The 18,843-nt window shown below is 37.6% G+C and overlaps 1 protein-coding gene across 2 annotated transcripts in view; it reads right to left on the bottom strand.

Moving 5' to 3' along the window:
- Nucleotides 1–15,517, bottom strand: part of mtus1b (microtubule associated tumor suppressor 1b) — a 51,236-nt gene extending 35,719 nt beyond the window's left edge. For both annotated transcript variants that reach the window (XM_065254518.2, XM_065254517.2), the window contains exons 1-3: nucleotides 15,354–15,517; nucleotides 6,604–8,207; nucleotides 3,543–3,684 (exon numbers count right to left, since the gene is read on the bottom strand). In XM_065254518.2, the coding sequence (XP_065110590.1) occupies nucleotides 3,543–3,684; nucleotides 6,604–8,085 (1,624 nt within the window). In that variant the 5' untranslated portion in view covers nucleotides 8,086–8,207; nucleotides 15,354–15,517. The remainder of the gene's footprint in view (nucleotides 1–3,542; nucleotides 3,685–6,603; nucleotides 8,208–15,353) is intronic.
- Nucleotides 15,518–18,843: the final 3,326 nt, after the last annotated feature.

Raw genomic sequence — 18,843 nt, 5'->3', positions numbered from 1 at the left:
ACTTTGACAAGCAGTGTGGAGTTATTTGATTTCAGGAAAGATGCCTTTTGTGCCAGAATGCTTGATTTATTGATTATAATTATTATTATTATTATTATTATTAGTAGTAGTAGTAGTAGTAGTAGTTGTATGAACAATAAAACTTTAAAAATAGATGAATTATGATTAATAGTTTTTTCAATTGCTAACACACTGCTAAACTCATAAAAATTATATTTGTCATTTGCATAATTTAAACAGATATAGAAGGCAGGTAAGCATGATGTAGTTTTGATGTGACATAGCAAATTTTGAAACTGAAAAAGTATATTTGTCTGTCAAAACATGATTATTTAACCCTGTTACAATATGTCTAAATGTATCAGGGTTAAGTTTGAAACATTATACACACACACCATAAAACATTAAAGTAATAATGTGCAAAGATAAAAACTATTAAAAACAAAATTAGGGTGAAGTAAGGTTGAAGAGGTTTCCTTACAAACCAGTTACATCAAGTAATGTGCTTAAATTCACTGCTGTTATCAGTTTATCGGTCAAGTTATGGCAACACACATGGCACAAAAACAGCACCTTTACTAAGAATCAACCCACAGCTACAGACAGATATCCTTTGATACAAAAATTCCCCTCAATTGGCGACTATTCAATTTTTAGCCCTAAAGTCAAAGTGCCTCTGAGGAGAAGGAAACAAGACTGCAATTGTCTACAGGGAATGTGACCTTCTCCATTTGATTCAATTCACATTTCATTCACAATGAAACACAACAGACACAAACATATAGAATGCAACCCCTGACGTCATGTGTACCTAAACTTATCCCTGCTTCCACATGCGATAAAATAAAGAGGTAACCCGCAACAGAAATAAAGATATCAGGGTTAGGTTACGGGACTGCCCGAGTCGTTTTGTGTGAACACGCACATAAACGCAGAAAGCGAAATCAGATCGCCACTTCCAGAAGCAAACACAGGTCGTTTCTGACCTATAGCAGGGGCTGGGGTGATATCAAGGAGAAATGCCTTACACACATACACACACTGAGGACAATGAGATTACCTAAAACAAATGCAGATTTTTTTAAAACCAAACAAAGGCGGGAGTAAAATCAAGGATATATATTTTAAGCAACAAACACACATACTCACACACACTTATACAATGTTGATGACAGACAATATAAGAGAGAATAGCAGATTGCAATAGATGAATAGAAGATATAAGATTGTGAATTATTGTTTAGTGTGAAGTGTTAAACTGTTATGGCTTTAAATGATGAAGCCACAGAAATATAAAAGGTTACGCAACACTGCAGAGATTGGACAATGAAGTGTTGAATTTTGCAAGTTTATTAACACCAGCTGAATAAAGTATTTTGCCATCTTTCTTTATAAAACACGCACACGCACGCACACACACAAACACAGTCCAGTAGCATCCAAAATGTCAGAATGAGTCAGTCTTATATGTTCCTCTAGTTTATTTAGCTAGCATAAGGACAATTTTGTTCCCAGAGGAAAGGTACAACTTTTGTTGAGAACGTTCTCTAAATTTAATTGTTCAATATACATAGTATAACTTTAGCTTCCTTAAGACGTAGTTCACCCCCTCGAACAAAAATTGTCATCATTTACCCACATCAAAATATCTTATTTTCTGTTTACCAGAATAAATACAGGTTAAAGGAACCTGTAACTCTGACGCACACACTGCTAGCTTAGATTAGCACAAAGACTGTAAGTAAATGGCTCCAGCTAGCATACTGCTCCCAATAAGTGACAAAATAACGTGAACATTCTCCTAGTAGTATGTATACGGTTAAAAGATGACTGTGTCTCATATGACCTTGTTATTTGTACACGCTGCGACTATACAAATCACAACATATAAATAGGAAATGTTTGCGTTATTTTGTCACTTATTGGGAGGTGTATGCTAGCTGGAGCCATTCACTTCCAGTCTTTGTGCTAAGCTGTGAGTGCGTCAGACAGAGTTACAGGAAGGTATGCATGGACTTATCTAACTCTGGGGGATACGGTGAATAAGCTAAAATCCCAAAATGTCAGCGTTTTCCTTTAAGAACGACTGGGGAGGGTGAGTAAATCTAGCATACTGCTCCCAATAAGTGACAAAATAACGCGAACATTCTCCTAGTAGTATGTATACTGTTAAAAGATGGCTGTGTCTCATTTGACCTTGGTATTTGTACACGCTGTGACTATACAAATCACAACATATAAATAGGAAATGTTTGCGTTATTTTGTCACTTATTGGGAGGTGTATGCTAGCTGGCGCCATTCACTTCCAGTCTTTGTGCTAAGCTAGCGGTGGGTGCGTCAGACAGAGTTACAGGATGCACGGAGACAAAAAAGGTATGCATGGACTTATCTAACTCTGGGGGATACGGTGAATAAGCTAAAATCCCAAAATGTCAGCGTTTTCCTTTAAGAACGACTGGGGAGGGTGAGTAAAGCTAGTATACTGCTCCCAATAAGTGACAAAATAACGCGAACATTCTCCTAGTAGTATGTATACTGTTAAAAGATGGCTGTGTCTCATTTGACCTTGTTATTTGTACACGCTGTGACTATACAAATCACAACATATAAATAGGAAAATGTTTGTGTTATTTAGTCATTTATTGGGAGGTGAATGCTAGCTGGAGCCATTCACTTCCAGTCTTTGTGCTAAGCTAGCGGTGGGTGCGTCAGACAGAGTTACAGGACGCACGGAGACAAAAAAGGTATGTATGGACTTATCTAACTCTGGGGGATACGGTGAACAAGCTAAAATACCAAAATGTCTGCGTTTTCCTTTAAGAACGACTGGTGGAGGGTGAGTAAATGATGACAGAATTTTCCTTTTTGTGTGAACTGTGCCTTTAAGGAAGGTAGAGTTAGGGTAAGGGGTAGGGTTTAGTTAAGGGTTATCCTGTAGTAATTATATTTATCTTTATATAAAAACAATTGTTTGACAATTTATCCTATATTAGCTGGAAAATGTGTGTTCTTGTGTAGACATGATTCACGAATTAATTAAATGATGCAATGATGCCAAATAATGTCTCTCTTTTAGGGATAGGATTAGGGTTTGGTTTAAGATTAAACTGCAGTAATTATCATGAACATTACATAAAAACAAAAAGTGTCTACAGTAAATACAGGGAAATATGTACTCCTCTGTGTGTTTCTGGGTACTTGTGTGTATTGGAGGAATGTAAAACACGTTTACATATCACAACTCCGAAATGTCAACTGCAACACTGCATCAGACAGTATTTACAGTACAAACGCACGTGACACACACACATAAGACACACATCTTCTAAGTCTTGTTTCTTCACGTTCAAGTGATTTTAAAGTGAGTTACCTAAACTGTGAAAGCTATAAAGAGTACCCATGTACAATGTTTTTATGATAGATGTCTTTATATCCACAGTAAATCGGCATACTCTTCTTCATCAGTATTCAATCGCTTTCCTAAGCAATGCCCTTGAGAGTCTGATCTGTGAATGTGCCATGTTAAACAAACGAAACTCACCCGCTGGCTGAACAGCTCGGCTTCCCGGTGGACCCAGACCACCTGTAGATCGGGCTTCCCGGCCAGGGGGCTTCGCTTTGGGTTCTGGGGGTTCAGATGTAGATGCAGTCCCTAGAGATGGTCCCAGCTTTGAAGAAACAGTCTGTAAGAAGAGCCGCTGGTTAGTGACAGCGTCCCACGCGAGAGAGCCCAGCTCGGGGCGCCGCAGGGTAACCATAGTGTTAGCCATTCCACAGAGCAGACAGAAAATGTGCAGCGGTTTAGAGAGAGAAACACGAGCAAGTAGAAGAGGAGGAGGGAGGAGGAGCGGAAAGGAGGGAGGGGAAATAAGACTAGCCAGCTCTCCGAAAAGCAGAGAGGAAAAAGAGAGAAAAAAGTTTCTATTGTATATTATTCCCCTAGGGCTTCAGGACCAGCCCAGATCTTTTCCTCTCTCTCTCTCCTCCTCTTATTTTTCTTCCCCTCGTTTTTGGACACCCTACGCACACATGGAGTGAGTTTATGGAAAGATTATGTGTGTCCGAGTCAGTGTTTAGCCTCAGGAATGTTTTTTTTTCTCTTTACTAAATTCTTTCCCCTTCAAAATAGTTGTTGTATTGGCAAAAACACTGTTCTATAACTGAGGCAGAAATAAAGAGGAAAGAAAGAAAGAGAGAGAGATGGGATTTAAAGATCTTGGATGTTTCTTAACAAACAGAAACATGTGAGAGCACTTATGTAGAATTACGCAAGTTCACTGAGACAATGGATAGTGAACAGATACAGAAAACAAGGTGTTGATGTACAAATAAGCATTTGTTTTGTTCCTTAATAAAATCTTTACACCCAAAAATGTTGGTTTGTCCCAAGCTAATAACGTCTGAATAACAGCATAGCTTAATCATGTGATGACATGCAATGAGCTAAACTTGTTGAAGCAGTTCTCCTCTGAAGAAGAAGATTGACATGAAATCACCCAGCTATCATAACTATGTTACTTTAAATTAACCCATTAAGTTTACACACAGCAGATTTAAATGTCTGTTCACTATGAACTGTGGGGATTTATGCATACATGCTTACAGATCTGTTTGTATTGATCACATTTAACCCGGGCCTTGATTAGTAATTATATCTAGTCATCATATATTCATATATAATCATCAATATATCCTTCTTGCACAAGCCAACATAGCCTCGGTTTGGGCTGTTTGCCTATTAAAGGAGTCATATTATGACATTTTTATTAAAATGTAAAATAAATATTTACGTACGTGAAGTTTTAACTCAAAATACCTAACAGATAATTTATTATAGGATATTAAAATAGCTACGTTGTAGGTGCGAGCAAAAATGTGCAGTTTTTGGGTGTGTCCCTTAAATGCAAATGAGCTGATGAAATGCAAACACTGAACACCAAGATGGTGGCTTGTTGAAATGAAAACTCATTTGTGCTGTCAATTATTTTCTCTTTCTTTCTCTCTGCACTAAATGGCAGTGCTGTGGTTGGATAGTGCAGATTAAGGGGCGGTATTATTATAATAAGATCCCCTTCTGACATCACAAGGGGAGCCAAAATTCAATAAGCTTTTTTTCACATGCTTGCAGAGAATGGTTTACCAAAACTAACTTACTGGGTTGATCATTTTCACATTTTCTAGGTTGAAAGAAGTATTGGGGATCCATTTATAGCACTTAAAGGTACAGTGTGTAATTTTTAGAAGGATCTCTTGAAAGAAATGCAAAATAATATACAAAACTATATTCATCATATGTCCCCTTTAAGATGCATTTCGTCGATCAGATCACAAGTGGACGAGAGAGACACATTCACGTTTAGACCTGGTATTTTAATCGTTGGTTCGTGCTAGAAGTCATGTGGAATGAAAAAACATCATGCTCAGTACATTACATTAGATCAATAGGCGGAGAGTAGGCGGTCTTTTGTGGCTGTCCGAACACATTCGACCACATGTGCGTACACCACAGAAACAATCAATGGTGTATGTAGATAAAACGGCTCATTCTAAGGTAATAAAAACAATACAGTTCATTTTGTAAGGTCTATGTACACCACTGATAATATGGTTATGTATAATATAGTGCATTTCTGCCAAGAGATTCTTTAAAAGTTAAACAATGCATCTTTAATAAATGTTTTATTGGAATGTCTGTGGAGGATTTTACTAATACAATTTGATAAAGTTTTAATTTTCCTAAAGTTGTAAAGAATAATCCCAACATGCAATAGCCGTCATTTCAACACCTACACTGTAAACAGAAATAATTCTGTATGCAAGTCAATTGAACATATACTATTTTACTTACTTACTTATTCATTTAGCTGATGCTATTATCCAAAGCGACTTACAATTGCTATATGTATCAGAGGTCGCACGCCTCTGGAGCATCTAGGGGTTAAGTGTCTTGTTCAGGGACACAATGGTGTGTCACAGTGGATTCGAACCCCGGTCTCTCACACCAAAGGCATGTGTCTTATCCACTGCGCCATCACCACCCATATTTTAGGTTTTTGACTAGTATTGACATAAGTTATGAACAAGATTAAATTATTTAATTTAACTTGTAAAGTTAAAGTACAGCATAGGTTAACTTTAGACCCGATATAGTCCAGCTATATGAGTAACCCACTTCTAGTCAAAATTAATTTGAATTTGTCATTTTTGTCTAAATGTCTTGCAAAATGTATGATATTCCATCATGTAAAGTCAACAGCTTACAAAATGTTTGGTTTTATTTATTTTATTTTATTTATTTGAGGGCTATGGTTAGACATCTATAATATTTTCACTGATATCCCACATTTTGCCTTGTTTTAGCCTGGACATCTGGGCTGTTTGGACGGCTATTAGATGCCTTTTAACTGCAAATTTGTAGCTGGGATCAGTCTGAGATATCTTTTGAATCCATATGGGTAACTTGAAAAGCTCTACTTCAATAGCCAAACATTAGGTGATTGAGGTCAAACCATCAACAATATGGATTGCAGATGTGTAAATGATCAAAAATAATCAATAATACAGCTTTTACATGTTAAATAAGAAGAAAATGAGTCACCAACCTTGCTTTTGTATTTAGTTTTTACTCCAGCTTCTTTCTCATGCTCAGCCTCTTTAACTATGAAACCATCCAAGGAAGACAATTCAGATTTTATTGCTGTGTCTTCTTCTGATGTTCGCAAGGACAAAGTGATTAAATCTTGCTCTTGACAGACATTTACTGAGGAAATAATGTGATTTATCTTTGTATCCAGTGAAGAACACGTTGGTTTTGGTTCATTATCTAACTTTGGACGATCTGAGGTCTTCACTTCGGTCCCCCTTGAGTGGCTGGATGATGATCTGCTTCTTTTCACAACAGCTTTATCTTCCACTTTCCTCTTCGTCCGACAACCTGCTGTGGCAGGAAGCTTATTCGCGGAAGGTGATCGGCAAAGATTAGCGTTTGTTTTTTCGGGATTGATTGATCTTGGAGCCGAGGAGGCCCTGGAGATGATTTTAGCCTTTACGTTTCTCAAGTCTAGTCTGGGGAATCTCTTCACCTCAGGCTTTGTAGCTTTGGTCAGGGCAGCCCTCGTAGGAGGCTTGGCTTTGAGACAATGTCCTGCCAGATCATTGGTCTTTTTTGCTGGGGACTTTGGCTGATTCTCCACTTTTGATGAAGTATTGACCTGTATGTTTTTGGTATCTGTCGTGATAGTGCAGATTGCATTACCTTCTGAATCTCTAGGGGACAACGCTGTCTCGTTCATGTTGTCAATAGCTTGAGTGGCTGGGATCAACTCAACTGAGAGATCCCCTTTGACCACTTCCTTATGGAGATCATTAGCCAAATTAAGCACTCTTGAGCTCTCCAACTCCACATCTGGTGGTTGGTCTTGAGAAATGTCTGTTAAAGCAATGGTTGGCATTGCCATCTCACAGCTGGAGGACACTTCCAGAACTTGGTTCTTTATCACCAAATCTTCAGATGCTAAAGAGAGAAAAGACTCCTCTTCTTCTTCTTCATCATCATCACTTTCCGAGGAGCACAAGGATACACTATTCTGATCTGTTTGTCCAACCTTCTGTGTTACCACCAACGTGACATTATGGTTATCATCTTCCTCATCACTCCAACATTCTTCCTTGGCATCCAGATAGACAGACACAGAGTTGTCATTGTCATCACCATAGTTAGGTCTGCATTCTGGACTCTGTATTCCTGAATCATCACCGCTTGCCATTGTTTTTCCCATCTCTACCTCAGCCATGTCCACATCCAGCGGGCTATCCGTTCTGGCACTGCTCAGACTACTCAAGCTACGCGTGGAGTCTGGAGAAACTTCACCTTTATAATACAAAGGTGAAGTTGAGGACGACGACAATGAAGACTCACAGGTAAAAGCATTGTTGCTGTGGTCATCGCTGTGTAATGGCAGACACATCCCATGCTGAGGTCCTTGTAATAGTCTCTTGGGAAGACCGGGGGGTGGAAGCTCAGACTTCTTTACTTGTGGTTCCATGAAACTCATAGATGAGCAAACGATGTTAAGATCAATCATGGAGTGATTCCTCCCATAGCTAGACCCGGTCCAGTGCTAATGGACAGAAAATACTCCACTGTGTTGAGGATGGGTTTAGCATTCCTCAAGTCTTCACGGTTTTCGGACCTGTTTTAATGATTCTAGAGAAGAAAAGAAGACAACAGCACATCAGTTTCATTCTATGTGTACTGTGTTTATAGATTTATAGATACAGCATGTTAAAAAACAGGGTCACCAGTTCAGATCTGAAGAAGCAAACCCAATGGTAATGTTGAATTTTGAAATTGTGACTCAACTTAAGAAAGTAAACAAAATCAATACACGTGACTATTCAAAACATTTTTTCAGATTGCTATGCATGGGCGTATAAAACAGAGCACTACTGCACCCTACAGGCGACTCATTTCATAGCGAGAGTCAGATGAGAAAATAGCAAAAACTATAAATACATCAACACTTCTGTAAGAAAATAAAGGACGGTTGGCATTAAATCACAAACAAACTTGCAATAATACACATTAATAAAAAAAAAAAAAAAAAAATATATATATATATATATATATATATATATATACTTTGATAAACTTTTTTGATCCACTTCAAATGTTGACTAGTATATATATATATATATATATATATATATATATATATATAGCTTTTATATAATTAATGTGTTTGCAGCTTCTGGTTTTTGTAAAGTGCTTTTTATGCTTGACATAAAAGACAACAGAGTTGCTTCAACATACAAAGGTGTAGCCACTATTAACCATCTTTATTTCTTTAAAGTGCACTTATTTTATTGCTACAAATCACATTTATTGTGTGTATTTCGTATAATACAACGTGTTCACATGGTTTATATGGTAAAAAAACATTATTTTCCACACACCGTACATTTTTGTAGCTTTAGATATACTGCTTTCCTCAAACGCATTGATTTTGTACAAAACTCATTGACCTCAAAAGCACTGTGTCCCTGATTGGCCAGCTAATCTTTACGTTGTGATTGGCCTGAATACCTCTGACGTCAGCCGGAAATGTGACGCTCCTGTCCATGTTTGAAAGATTCGCTCACAATGCAACACAGACAGGAGTTATTTACAGGCTGTGAGTCCAATCAGCAGGAATTATGATAATTTTGGCCCAGGAAGTAAACTGTTGCCTACAATCCATGTGTTTGTTGTAGTCCAAGAAAAGAGATTTCCGTTGGAAACGATAACTCGTATCATCGTTTATCATATGGTATGTACCTTTTGCATATTGTTAACATGTACTAATACACACTTACATACCAAAGGAAATCATGAATGGACCATAGTTGCTCTTTAAGGTGATTCGTGAAAGGTGTTTCCCTATTTAGACAAATTTTCATTCTGAGAGCTTTTTATTCTGAGATCTTAAAATGCATCTGCACAATTAAATCTGCTTTATATCAAAATCACATTTCAAATGTGGGTGATACAGAGGTCAGAGGTAGGTCAGACAGAGCTAAGAAAAGGCCTTTATTTTGATATTCAGGCCATTCTCTCTCACACAAGGTGACGGTTTCGGCCACAACACTGGCCTTGTGTTTTAACACAAAACGCTTCTGACCAAGAGTCTGATTGTTCTGCTCACAAGAACGATTGACTGAATACGCCAACGTCTTTAAGTCATCTTTAATACAAAGGCGAGGTTGATATCATCCCGAGTGGGGTTGATAAGTGGGTGGAATTTTGAAGAGTTGGTGACACAGCAAAAACATTGTAAACCTCCTAACATTATCAGTAAAGCTCTTTCTCCAGGTAGTGGTCTCAACCATAAGCAAGTGGTTTATTACGGCTGTCGTTAAATTGCTTAGCCTAGAACACAATGTTTTGGGTGGGCGATTTTTTAATGGATTCAATGAGTAGAGCTCTACAGTAAGTTGGACCCTTATTTCCATACAGCCAGAACAATATTCTCCCTTTTCCCAACAATGGCCCTGCTGGTTATACAGTAAAAATGTAAGAAATGTGAAAGAATCGCATTGTTTCATTCACATGTCGATGAATCACTTTGAAGGCAAGCTGGCTGAATGAACCTCTTCTGTTCATCGTCCTAAATTCACTGTACAATATACACAATCAATCAGAATCTCTAATACATACACATTTGGTAAATTAATTGATGTTTGATATTTTTACTAAACAATAAAAAGATAAGACTACAGTGATAGATCGATTTTGGGGGGGGGGGCTTTTTTATTTTTATGTGCTTTTGGATGACATTATATGGGCATTAAGACTCTTCCAGTTTAAATCTAGACTAAAGACAAATCTCTACTAGGGCTGTGCAAAAATATGGATACAGCTAATTTTGATTCATTTTTCTCCAATAGTGTATCGATATTTTTTAATCTCTACTATCAATATTTTTAAAAACCCATCAAATCCCTCTGTGTGCATCAAACGACCTCCTTCGCCTCTGCTGTAGTTGTCACTGTCCAGTTGTCTGTCATATACGGCCATTCGGCCAATGTCTCAGTAGTTAGCAGGAGTGAGAAAATGGCAGAAAATTTTAGTTTTTAAAAAAGTTTTTTTTTTTTTTTTAATTCAGCTCTGTTTTTTTACATTTTTGATAAAAAAGAAAAGTATTGCAATGTATCGCAACAATGCAATGCATTGTATCGTATCGTATCGTGATATGTATCGTACAGCAAGGCCCTTGCAAAAACCCCAGCCCTAATCTCTACACATAATTGTATCCTGTAACTTTGCATTACGCTATAAATAACTATTCTCCACCTAAAAAGCTATGAATAGCATGCAGCTACGCTAATTTTCTCTATTTGCTTTTTTGGGATGCTCATCCAAAGGTAACAAGCGATTACACCATGCAGTTCCAGTCTGGATCCATGACCCAACACATATGGAAAGATGAGACCGGCCTTTCCAAGGACTTCAGATGACGCCAGGGCTGGACTGTAAATTGATCTACTTTTTTTCTAAATTGTATGTTATGTGTTTTCTTTTGTAAAGTTGCTTGCAACAAACAGTGAGAAATGCTATACAAATATACATTTAGTCATTTTTTTCAAATGCCTGTATACTTTAGCATGCTATAGGTGGCTTTAAGGATAATAAACACAGCTGTAAATAATACCGTAAGTTCGGTATTATGTAACAGATTGCTTTTTACTGCTCAGAAAGCATTGGGATACTAAAAATTGAGTACATGACCTCTGTGCAGCTTTGCCCTCTGAGTCTGTGTAGCACGGGCCGTCTAAGGTTACTATAATCTACTCGGACTGATATCGGTAACAATTCTGGGATGATCTGAGTCTGTCACAAGCCTGTCAGCTGGGCCATACATTGCCAATTAAAAAGTGTTAGAGTTGATTGGGTTAACAAAGAGGAAGTTACAAAACGTAACACTGCTTTAAAATCAACTACCAAGATTTGACCAGATTCACATAATCATCTACACATATACTGTATGTGCACACATACACAACGTCCTGGTTGCTGATAGACACAAACACTGCTACACTGTGCTGCATGCCTGTCAACTGAAATATTCTCTAAGCGGGCATCACGTTAGGAAAGCTAGACGGCTCTTAACAAAGCAACTTACAGTGCATTCAAGGTATTTGTGCTCTCTGAAAATTGAAACCACAACCTTTGCGCTACAGGTACACTATTAATCTTCACAATTTTATGCAAAGAATGCTTATTTACTAATTATATAAAAAGGCACATATGCATGTTTTTTTACTCAAAATGTGCTGCATGATTATGCAAGTTGTTTGCTAACAAGTACATTATTTAATTTCATGAGTACCAGCAATAACTGATATCAATGAGGACTGCCCTCTGGCCCTTTGGATAAAAGGTGCAGTGGAAAGGGAGGGAGGGTTTCCTTCCTAATGCGTCCAACCCTGACAGAACGAGACAGAGAATAAATGCAATGTTCAAGAACTAAACAAAGTGGATTTAAAGGGCGCTCCTCTGTGCCTAAAGGCACAAGTGTCTCGGCTGGAAACAACTGAAGATATGAGCTGCACGGCGGTGAGATGAACTTACATAATACTGAGCTGTGCTGGTGTAAGAAAGCCCAGGATTAAAGCTTCTGTATGAAGAATAACATTCTTGTATTGCCAATGTTATCAATAGATTTGCTTTTCAAAGAAGTAATCCGATAAAAACCTTAAAGGATATCTGATTTCTTTATCATTTCAAATTTAGCACCTGCGCAATTCCCTAGGTTAATTTGGTCGTTCTGTAACACAGTTTTCAGTAATTAGGTGAATTATCCCATTAGCAAAGTATCGCAACACTGACCTAGAACGAAAATATTTCAGCATGAGTTAAAATGCTGGTATGTTCTGAAACCAGCTTAATACATTATATGTATGGTTTAACAAACCTCTTACCAGCAGAACTATTGATCCCCATGTACCATTGTTTAAATTTGGTGATTAAAAAGAGAGACAAATTGTATACTATATAAATATATTGAGGGATGAGAGTCAGAATGACATTTCACAAACTTTACAGGAGGACCAAAACAAACAAAAAAATTACCATGGTTTGATCTAGGGATGCATAACGATTAATCGCGATTAATCTATAGCAGAATAAAAGTATTTGCTTATTTGTTAAAAATATATAAATATAAAAAAGCGAGCGAGAGGGCAAGCGAGAGAGAGAGAGAGAGAGAGAGATTGTGTGAACGAGGCTACCTCTGTGCGTCTCTAAACAGTGCTGTTATTGCCTCGGAAAATCGTCTGTCATCATGTTTTTGTTAGTCCGTTATTGCAGTTAACTATGCGAAGTGACATGGAACTGTAATGCGGTCAAGAGAGCTGCCTGGAACTACGTTCGTTGTTCGTTTCCCAGAAAATAATTGCACACCTCAGAATGATCATCAGCCAATCAGATTCAAACATTTAACTGACCCATAAACATAATTATTATACACAGTTATCACACATATATGATGTAAACAAAAACTTTTATTCTGCTATAGATTAATCGCAATTAATCGTTATGTATCCCTAGTTTAATCTGGCTTAATGTACTAATTTCAATCTAAGAATTCACTTGCGTCCTTTTGACAGCAGAAAGAGCTTATCAAGAGCTATCATTTGATTAGTTTTTACATGTACGCAAACGTAGGCAAACGTACGCGCATGGTCAAATGCACAAGCTTGCAAAGTATAGTTTATTTGACTCGAACTTGTACACAGACATTCGATTCATGCGCATTGCGACAAAATGCATTGCACTGCATTCTCCTGTAGGTGCACCTAAGCGAACAATATACGTGGGGTTTCAAAAATCCGACGGTGCGCATACCGTACTCGCGCATTCTTCTGATGCCGAAAATTGCGGCAGGCTCACTGTAAATGGACTATACTTTATGTACTAAATGGAACATATTGGGACACTTTTAAAGGGTATGGCCCCATTGAGAGCTTGGGACAATTTCTTCAGCCAGTACATATATTTGAACATTATGACTATATGCATTACATCACCTTCTAACATCTGTTTTTGCATGTGCATACAGCCCACATATATTAGATGACTTGAATAAATAGCTCGTAAATTATTAAGGTGGGCAGTTACACCTCCATACAAATGTCATTTTTTCCACAATGCTGCGTGCGATTACGCAACAGCGTCTCAGTTTTCCTCCACTCTTTCTAAATGCACTCTCACTCTCATGCAAGTCATTTATGGAAATGCATGAATGAGAACAACAGATCTTAATAGTGAATTCATAATTTTAAGAAATGGACTTTATCATAGCTGACGATAATTTTTTTCTTCATCTAACGTTTACTCGTCTTTTAATTATCTTCTAATTCATCAAATACCCTTAAGCTCAAAACCAAGGTTTTGTTCTCTTTCTCTCAATTTTTGTGCGAAATGACAGCTGCTTTATATGAGAGCAGTACAAAGTGTGAGTTAAGGACTTTGAACATGACATTTTGATAACCTTGGACAGGAATACTGATAACAGTATGGTTGTGTTGCACAATGCATAAATCATCACAGGGGTTTTATAAATTTTCTTGTCTCGACAATGCACTGTAAAAGCTTTATATACATTATATATGGTACTATACTCTTTTTATTCTATGTTTTTCATCGTTCCTTAATTGTAACTAAAGCTTTGTAGACTATACACTCATTGTTAAGCTCCTTAGGCAAAATGTTAAATGCTGTCTCGCATTTGTAAGTCGATACGAATACCAAGTGTCTGCCAAATGATTAAATCTAAAGTAAATACATGTGGTTTTGTCATGTTTAATCATGTTTATTCTACTTAAATAAATGGCAGATCCACAGAGCTCAGACTATATTACAACTTCACGGCCATGACAATGCAATGGTGTTGTAATGTTGAATAGCTTACACAAATATGATAACAAAATTTAAGTTTAACCTGTATTAAACCTAAAAATCTTTCTTTAATGCAACAGACTTGCAAAGTGTTGCTCTAAATCCTCTCACATAAAGTTCTCCGGATTTCTCATCATTCCAACCAAACAGTTGCCATAGTGATGAGATGTGTGCTTTGTCATTTGTAGTCTCTCTGGCACTGAAATATCTACAAGATCACTCTATTTTTATAAAACATAATCAGAATAGCGCTTTATTTAAAGTGCCAAAATTAAATGCAAAACATTTGGTTAATAGGAACGTAAAGTCAGGTAGATACAGCCTGGCAAGTTCATACTCACTATAGCAAATTGCATGACACACACGTACAGTCACGTCCCTCTACAGCAGTGACAATGTCCAGTGTGTTTTGACTTTGGCGCTTGCCTGACTGTACAACATTGTGCCAAGATGACGTGTGTAAACTCGATCAATAGCTCACCCTAATAACGTGAAAGACCCCTAGACAGCCACCAATATAGGACGTGCCCTAACAAATAAATTGTGCAGTATTGCACAACTTTTATGTTAAAGATTAACATGGTAATACTGCTGTGATATGGATTCTAGGAACAAACCTATCAATACCAGCATCACATGTAAAAACAAATCATTATTACATTACATAACTATTGTAATTAGTGCCAAACAAATATAGATTGACGTAAGTGAGGCATCACAAATCGCACAAACAATTCTGAGTCCATGAATATCATTCTGATTTTAGGTAACTGTACTGTGATTGCTATTGATATTTGCTGCAGGATAGGTTTAGTTGATGCACATATCTTAAGACAACACATGTAGTGCAAAGCAGAGAAAAAGTTTTTGTCAACCAACTATGCGATTAATGATTAAAAATGACAATGAACCTACCTGAATTTCAGCTGTTTCGAATTAAACCACTGAACCATGAGAATCTTTCATCTCAACCAAACACACGTATTCCACATTAAACACACGCAGGTATGTCCGTGCTGGACAAAACGTCCTGTTTCATGCAATCCTGCCAGCAAAAGCACTGCAAGAGAGCTATTCCAGCCTGAATACACACATAGAGAGAGAGAGAAAAAGAGAGAGAGACCCCTCCCCTCTCAGTCGCAGCCAAACCATGCCGCAGTAACCAACCAGAACTGTCTGTGTGTGTGCGTATGTAAGTGAGCTTGTGACTTTTCCAAGGTAGGGATGGAATGTATTTTCCCCCTCTTATCCGAACCCTCCGTGCCAGAGGACACAACAAAGGTGACACAGAGGGATTCCTTGCGACACACATTTACAAGAGCATCGGACAACACGAAGACTGCTCGAGGTCTGAGGCTGCTGAGGGGTTTCTCTGCCAAAAATGAGTCACAGAAGTTCACTGATGACTAAGAATGTGTGTGAGTGTGTATTTGGGTGGGCAGATTACCTCCTCTTGTAGAAGACTTCTGGAGAAATAGGGGACCTATATAAGCAGTTGAAGATCTCATATTGAAGGAAAGGGGGTCTGTTTCTCAACAAAAGATGAAGTTCCACAAAAGTTGAGCATCACTTAAACTGGGAAGTAATAATCCATCTAAATGCATGTTTGTTAAACTCAGAGTTTGCAATACAAGCATAATCATATATATTCAGTATAGTGTGTGTGCGTGTGTGTGTGCGTGCGTGCGTGTGTGTGTTAATTATTTATTAAATTGTTTAGTTCAATTAATTTTTAATGAATTTGAAGTTACCAAGGAAAAGCTAATGATCCAAAAATACAGTTTAGTACAGTTTATTTGGGAAAAGATATATTTTTGACAGATTAGTGAACAAAGAACATAGTATATCGTCTATCGGCACAACTCTACATACTCACACTGCCATACAAATGCTATGTATGTCAAAAAAAAATTGCATTATAGGTGACCTTTAATGGGCATAATATTTGGCCCTTGCAGAACTAGTTCTAGTTACGCTGCTGCTGTAGTAAAGCATGCATGAAGACTTTCTATTGCTAAAACACATGCTACGTTGAGCATGCAAGTTATCATATCACAATATCCTGTAAACAGATCTAGACAGGTGTAGCTGGGGGTGGAGGCTGGTGATTGGTAGAGCTTGGACAACATGCTGCTAATGCGTGCTAATGAGACAATTTGCAGTGTTGTTAAAAAGCGTTGGACCCCTCCGGATTTCTTATGTTATTGCGTATTTGTCAAACTTTAATGTTTCAGATCATCAAACTAATTTAAATATTAGTCAAAGATAATGCAAGTGAACACAACATGCAGTTTTTAAATGAAGGTTTTTATTATTAAGGGAAAACTAAATCCAAAACACGGTCCTGTGTGAAAAAGTGCTTGCCCCCCGTTAAAACATAGCTTAAAGGCGGAGTGCACAATTTTTGAATAACGTTTTAGAAAAGGGAGTCAGGCCGACTACCAAAACACACTTGTAGCAAATCAGCAGTAAGGTGTGTGTCTAGTAAATGACATCGTTGCCTGGGCCAGAGGTGTATAATTCTTAAGTATTTTAGTTACATCTTCCAAGCATCTGTGCTTCATAAAAGTGTTTGTCTTGGGAAAAAATTTACTTTTCTTTACTTAAAAATGTTCACTACATTCTAAAGCACAGAATCATACTGTGTATTCATTATATATTGCATATTAATTGATTTAATGCCTAATTACAAAAAATTGTGTACTTTTACGTTCTTGAGTAAAAGTATGAAAATAATTTTTACTTAAGTAAAAGTACAAAATATAACTAGATTTTTAATGTACTTAAATATTAAATATAAACCAAAAACTTGAAATTATGAAATGTAGTGGAGTAAAAATTATGATAATATGTTTTGGAATGTATGTTTTCCAAAGAAAAACACTAATAAAATATCAGAATTGAAAATTTACTTTTATGTAGAAAGTAAAAATACTTAAGTACTATACAACTCTGGCCTGGGATGCGTATGTGTGGGGAAGATATATCAAAAGAAGGTCCAGATTCTATTGAGGTACAGTAGGGGCGTGTTTGTTTAGGTGATTTCAAATGTCAACATAGACCTTTCTCACAACTTCCGTATTTATGACCGGAAATTCGCAATCGTCGCGGAAATCTACTTCCTCCGCAGTCAAGGCAATGTAAAAAGCCGTATCTGTTCCATCATTCCCTGTTGATGGTGAAGTTAGACAGAAATAGATTCAGGCTATCCGGCGAGACTTATAATGTGTCGTTTTAGTTAACAGTTCGGTAACAGTTAGACTCGCTCTCTACTTACCTAGAAATTTATGGACAAATTCTTCATGGAAAAAGTTTTCCTCCATTAGACGTGTCACATCAGCAAATGTAATATTTGGCAAATCCGTTAACGAAGTTGTGTGGACTTTTTGATCCATTTTAAACTTGCCCGGGTTTATGTTTTTCTAGTGTGTTGACGCTTGACAGGAACTCCGCTTACACGAAGATTACGTATTTCCGGTTACTGTGAGAAAGGTCTATTGCCTTTCAGAGATCATGGACACTGCATTTAACTGTGGTTTATCACACAAGCAAGTTACATTTTTGTAACCACACCCAGGCCTCATTACTGCCACACCTGTTCACAATCAAGAAATCACTTGCCTGAAAAAGTTGACCAAAAGATCCTCAAAAGCTAGCCATCATGACGAGAACCAAAGAAATTCAGAAACAAATGAGAAATAAAGGAATTGAGGTTTATCAGTCTGGAAAAGGTTATAAAGCCATTTGAAACTTTCCAGAAGTGGCCAAAATTACCCCAAGAGCGCAGTGACGACTCATCTAAGAGGTCACAAAAGACCCCACAACAACATCCAAAGAACTGCAGGCCTCACTTGCCTCAGTTATGGTCAGTGTTCATGATTCAACCATAAGAAACAGACTGGGCAAAAATGGCCTTCATGGCAGAGTTCCAAGATGAAAACCGCTGCTGAGCAAAAAGAACATAAAGGCTCGTCTCAGTTTTGCCAGAAAACATCTTGATAATCCCCAAGACTTTTGGGAAAATACTCTTTGGACTGATGAGACAAAGTTGAATTTTTTAGAAGGTGTGTGCCCCCTTACGTCTGGCGTAAAAGTAACACCACATTTCAGAAAAAGAACATCATATCAACAGTAAAATATGGTGGTGGTAGTGTGATGGTCTGGGGCTGTTTTGATACATCAGGTCATGGAAGACTTGCTGTGAAAAATGGAACTATGAATTCTGATGTCTACCAATAAATCCTGAAGGACAATGTCTGGCCATCTGCTCGTGACCTCAAGCTGAAGCAGACTTGGGTTCTGCAGCAGGACAATGATCCAAAACACACCAGCAAGTCCACCTCTGAATGGCTGTAGAAAAACAAAATTATGACTTTGGAGTGGCCTAGTCAACATCCTGACCTCA

This window comes from Paramisgurnus dabryanus, chromosome 4 (assembly GCF_030506205.2).
Source record: "Paramisgurnus dabryanus chromosome 4, PD_genome_1.1, whole genome shotgun sequence".
NCBI lineage: Eukaryota > Metazoa > Chordata > Actinopteri > Cypriniformes > Cobitidae > Paramisgurnus > Paramisgurnus dabryanus.
Note: the sequence above shows the minus strand (reverse complement) of the source record. Positions and strands in the feature narration are given on the sequence as shown.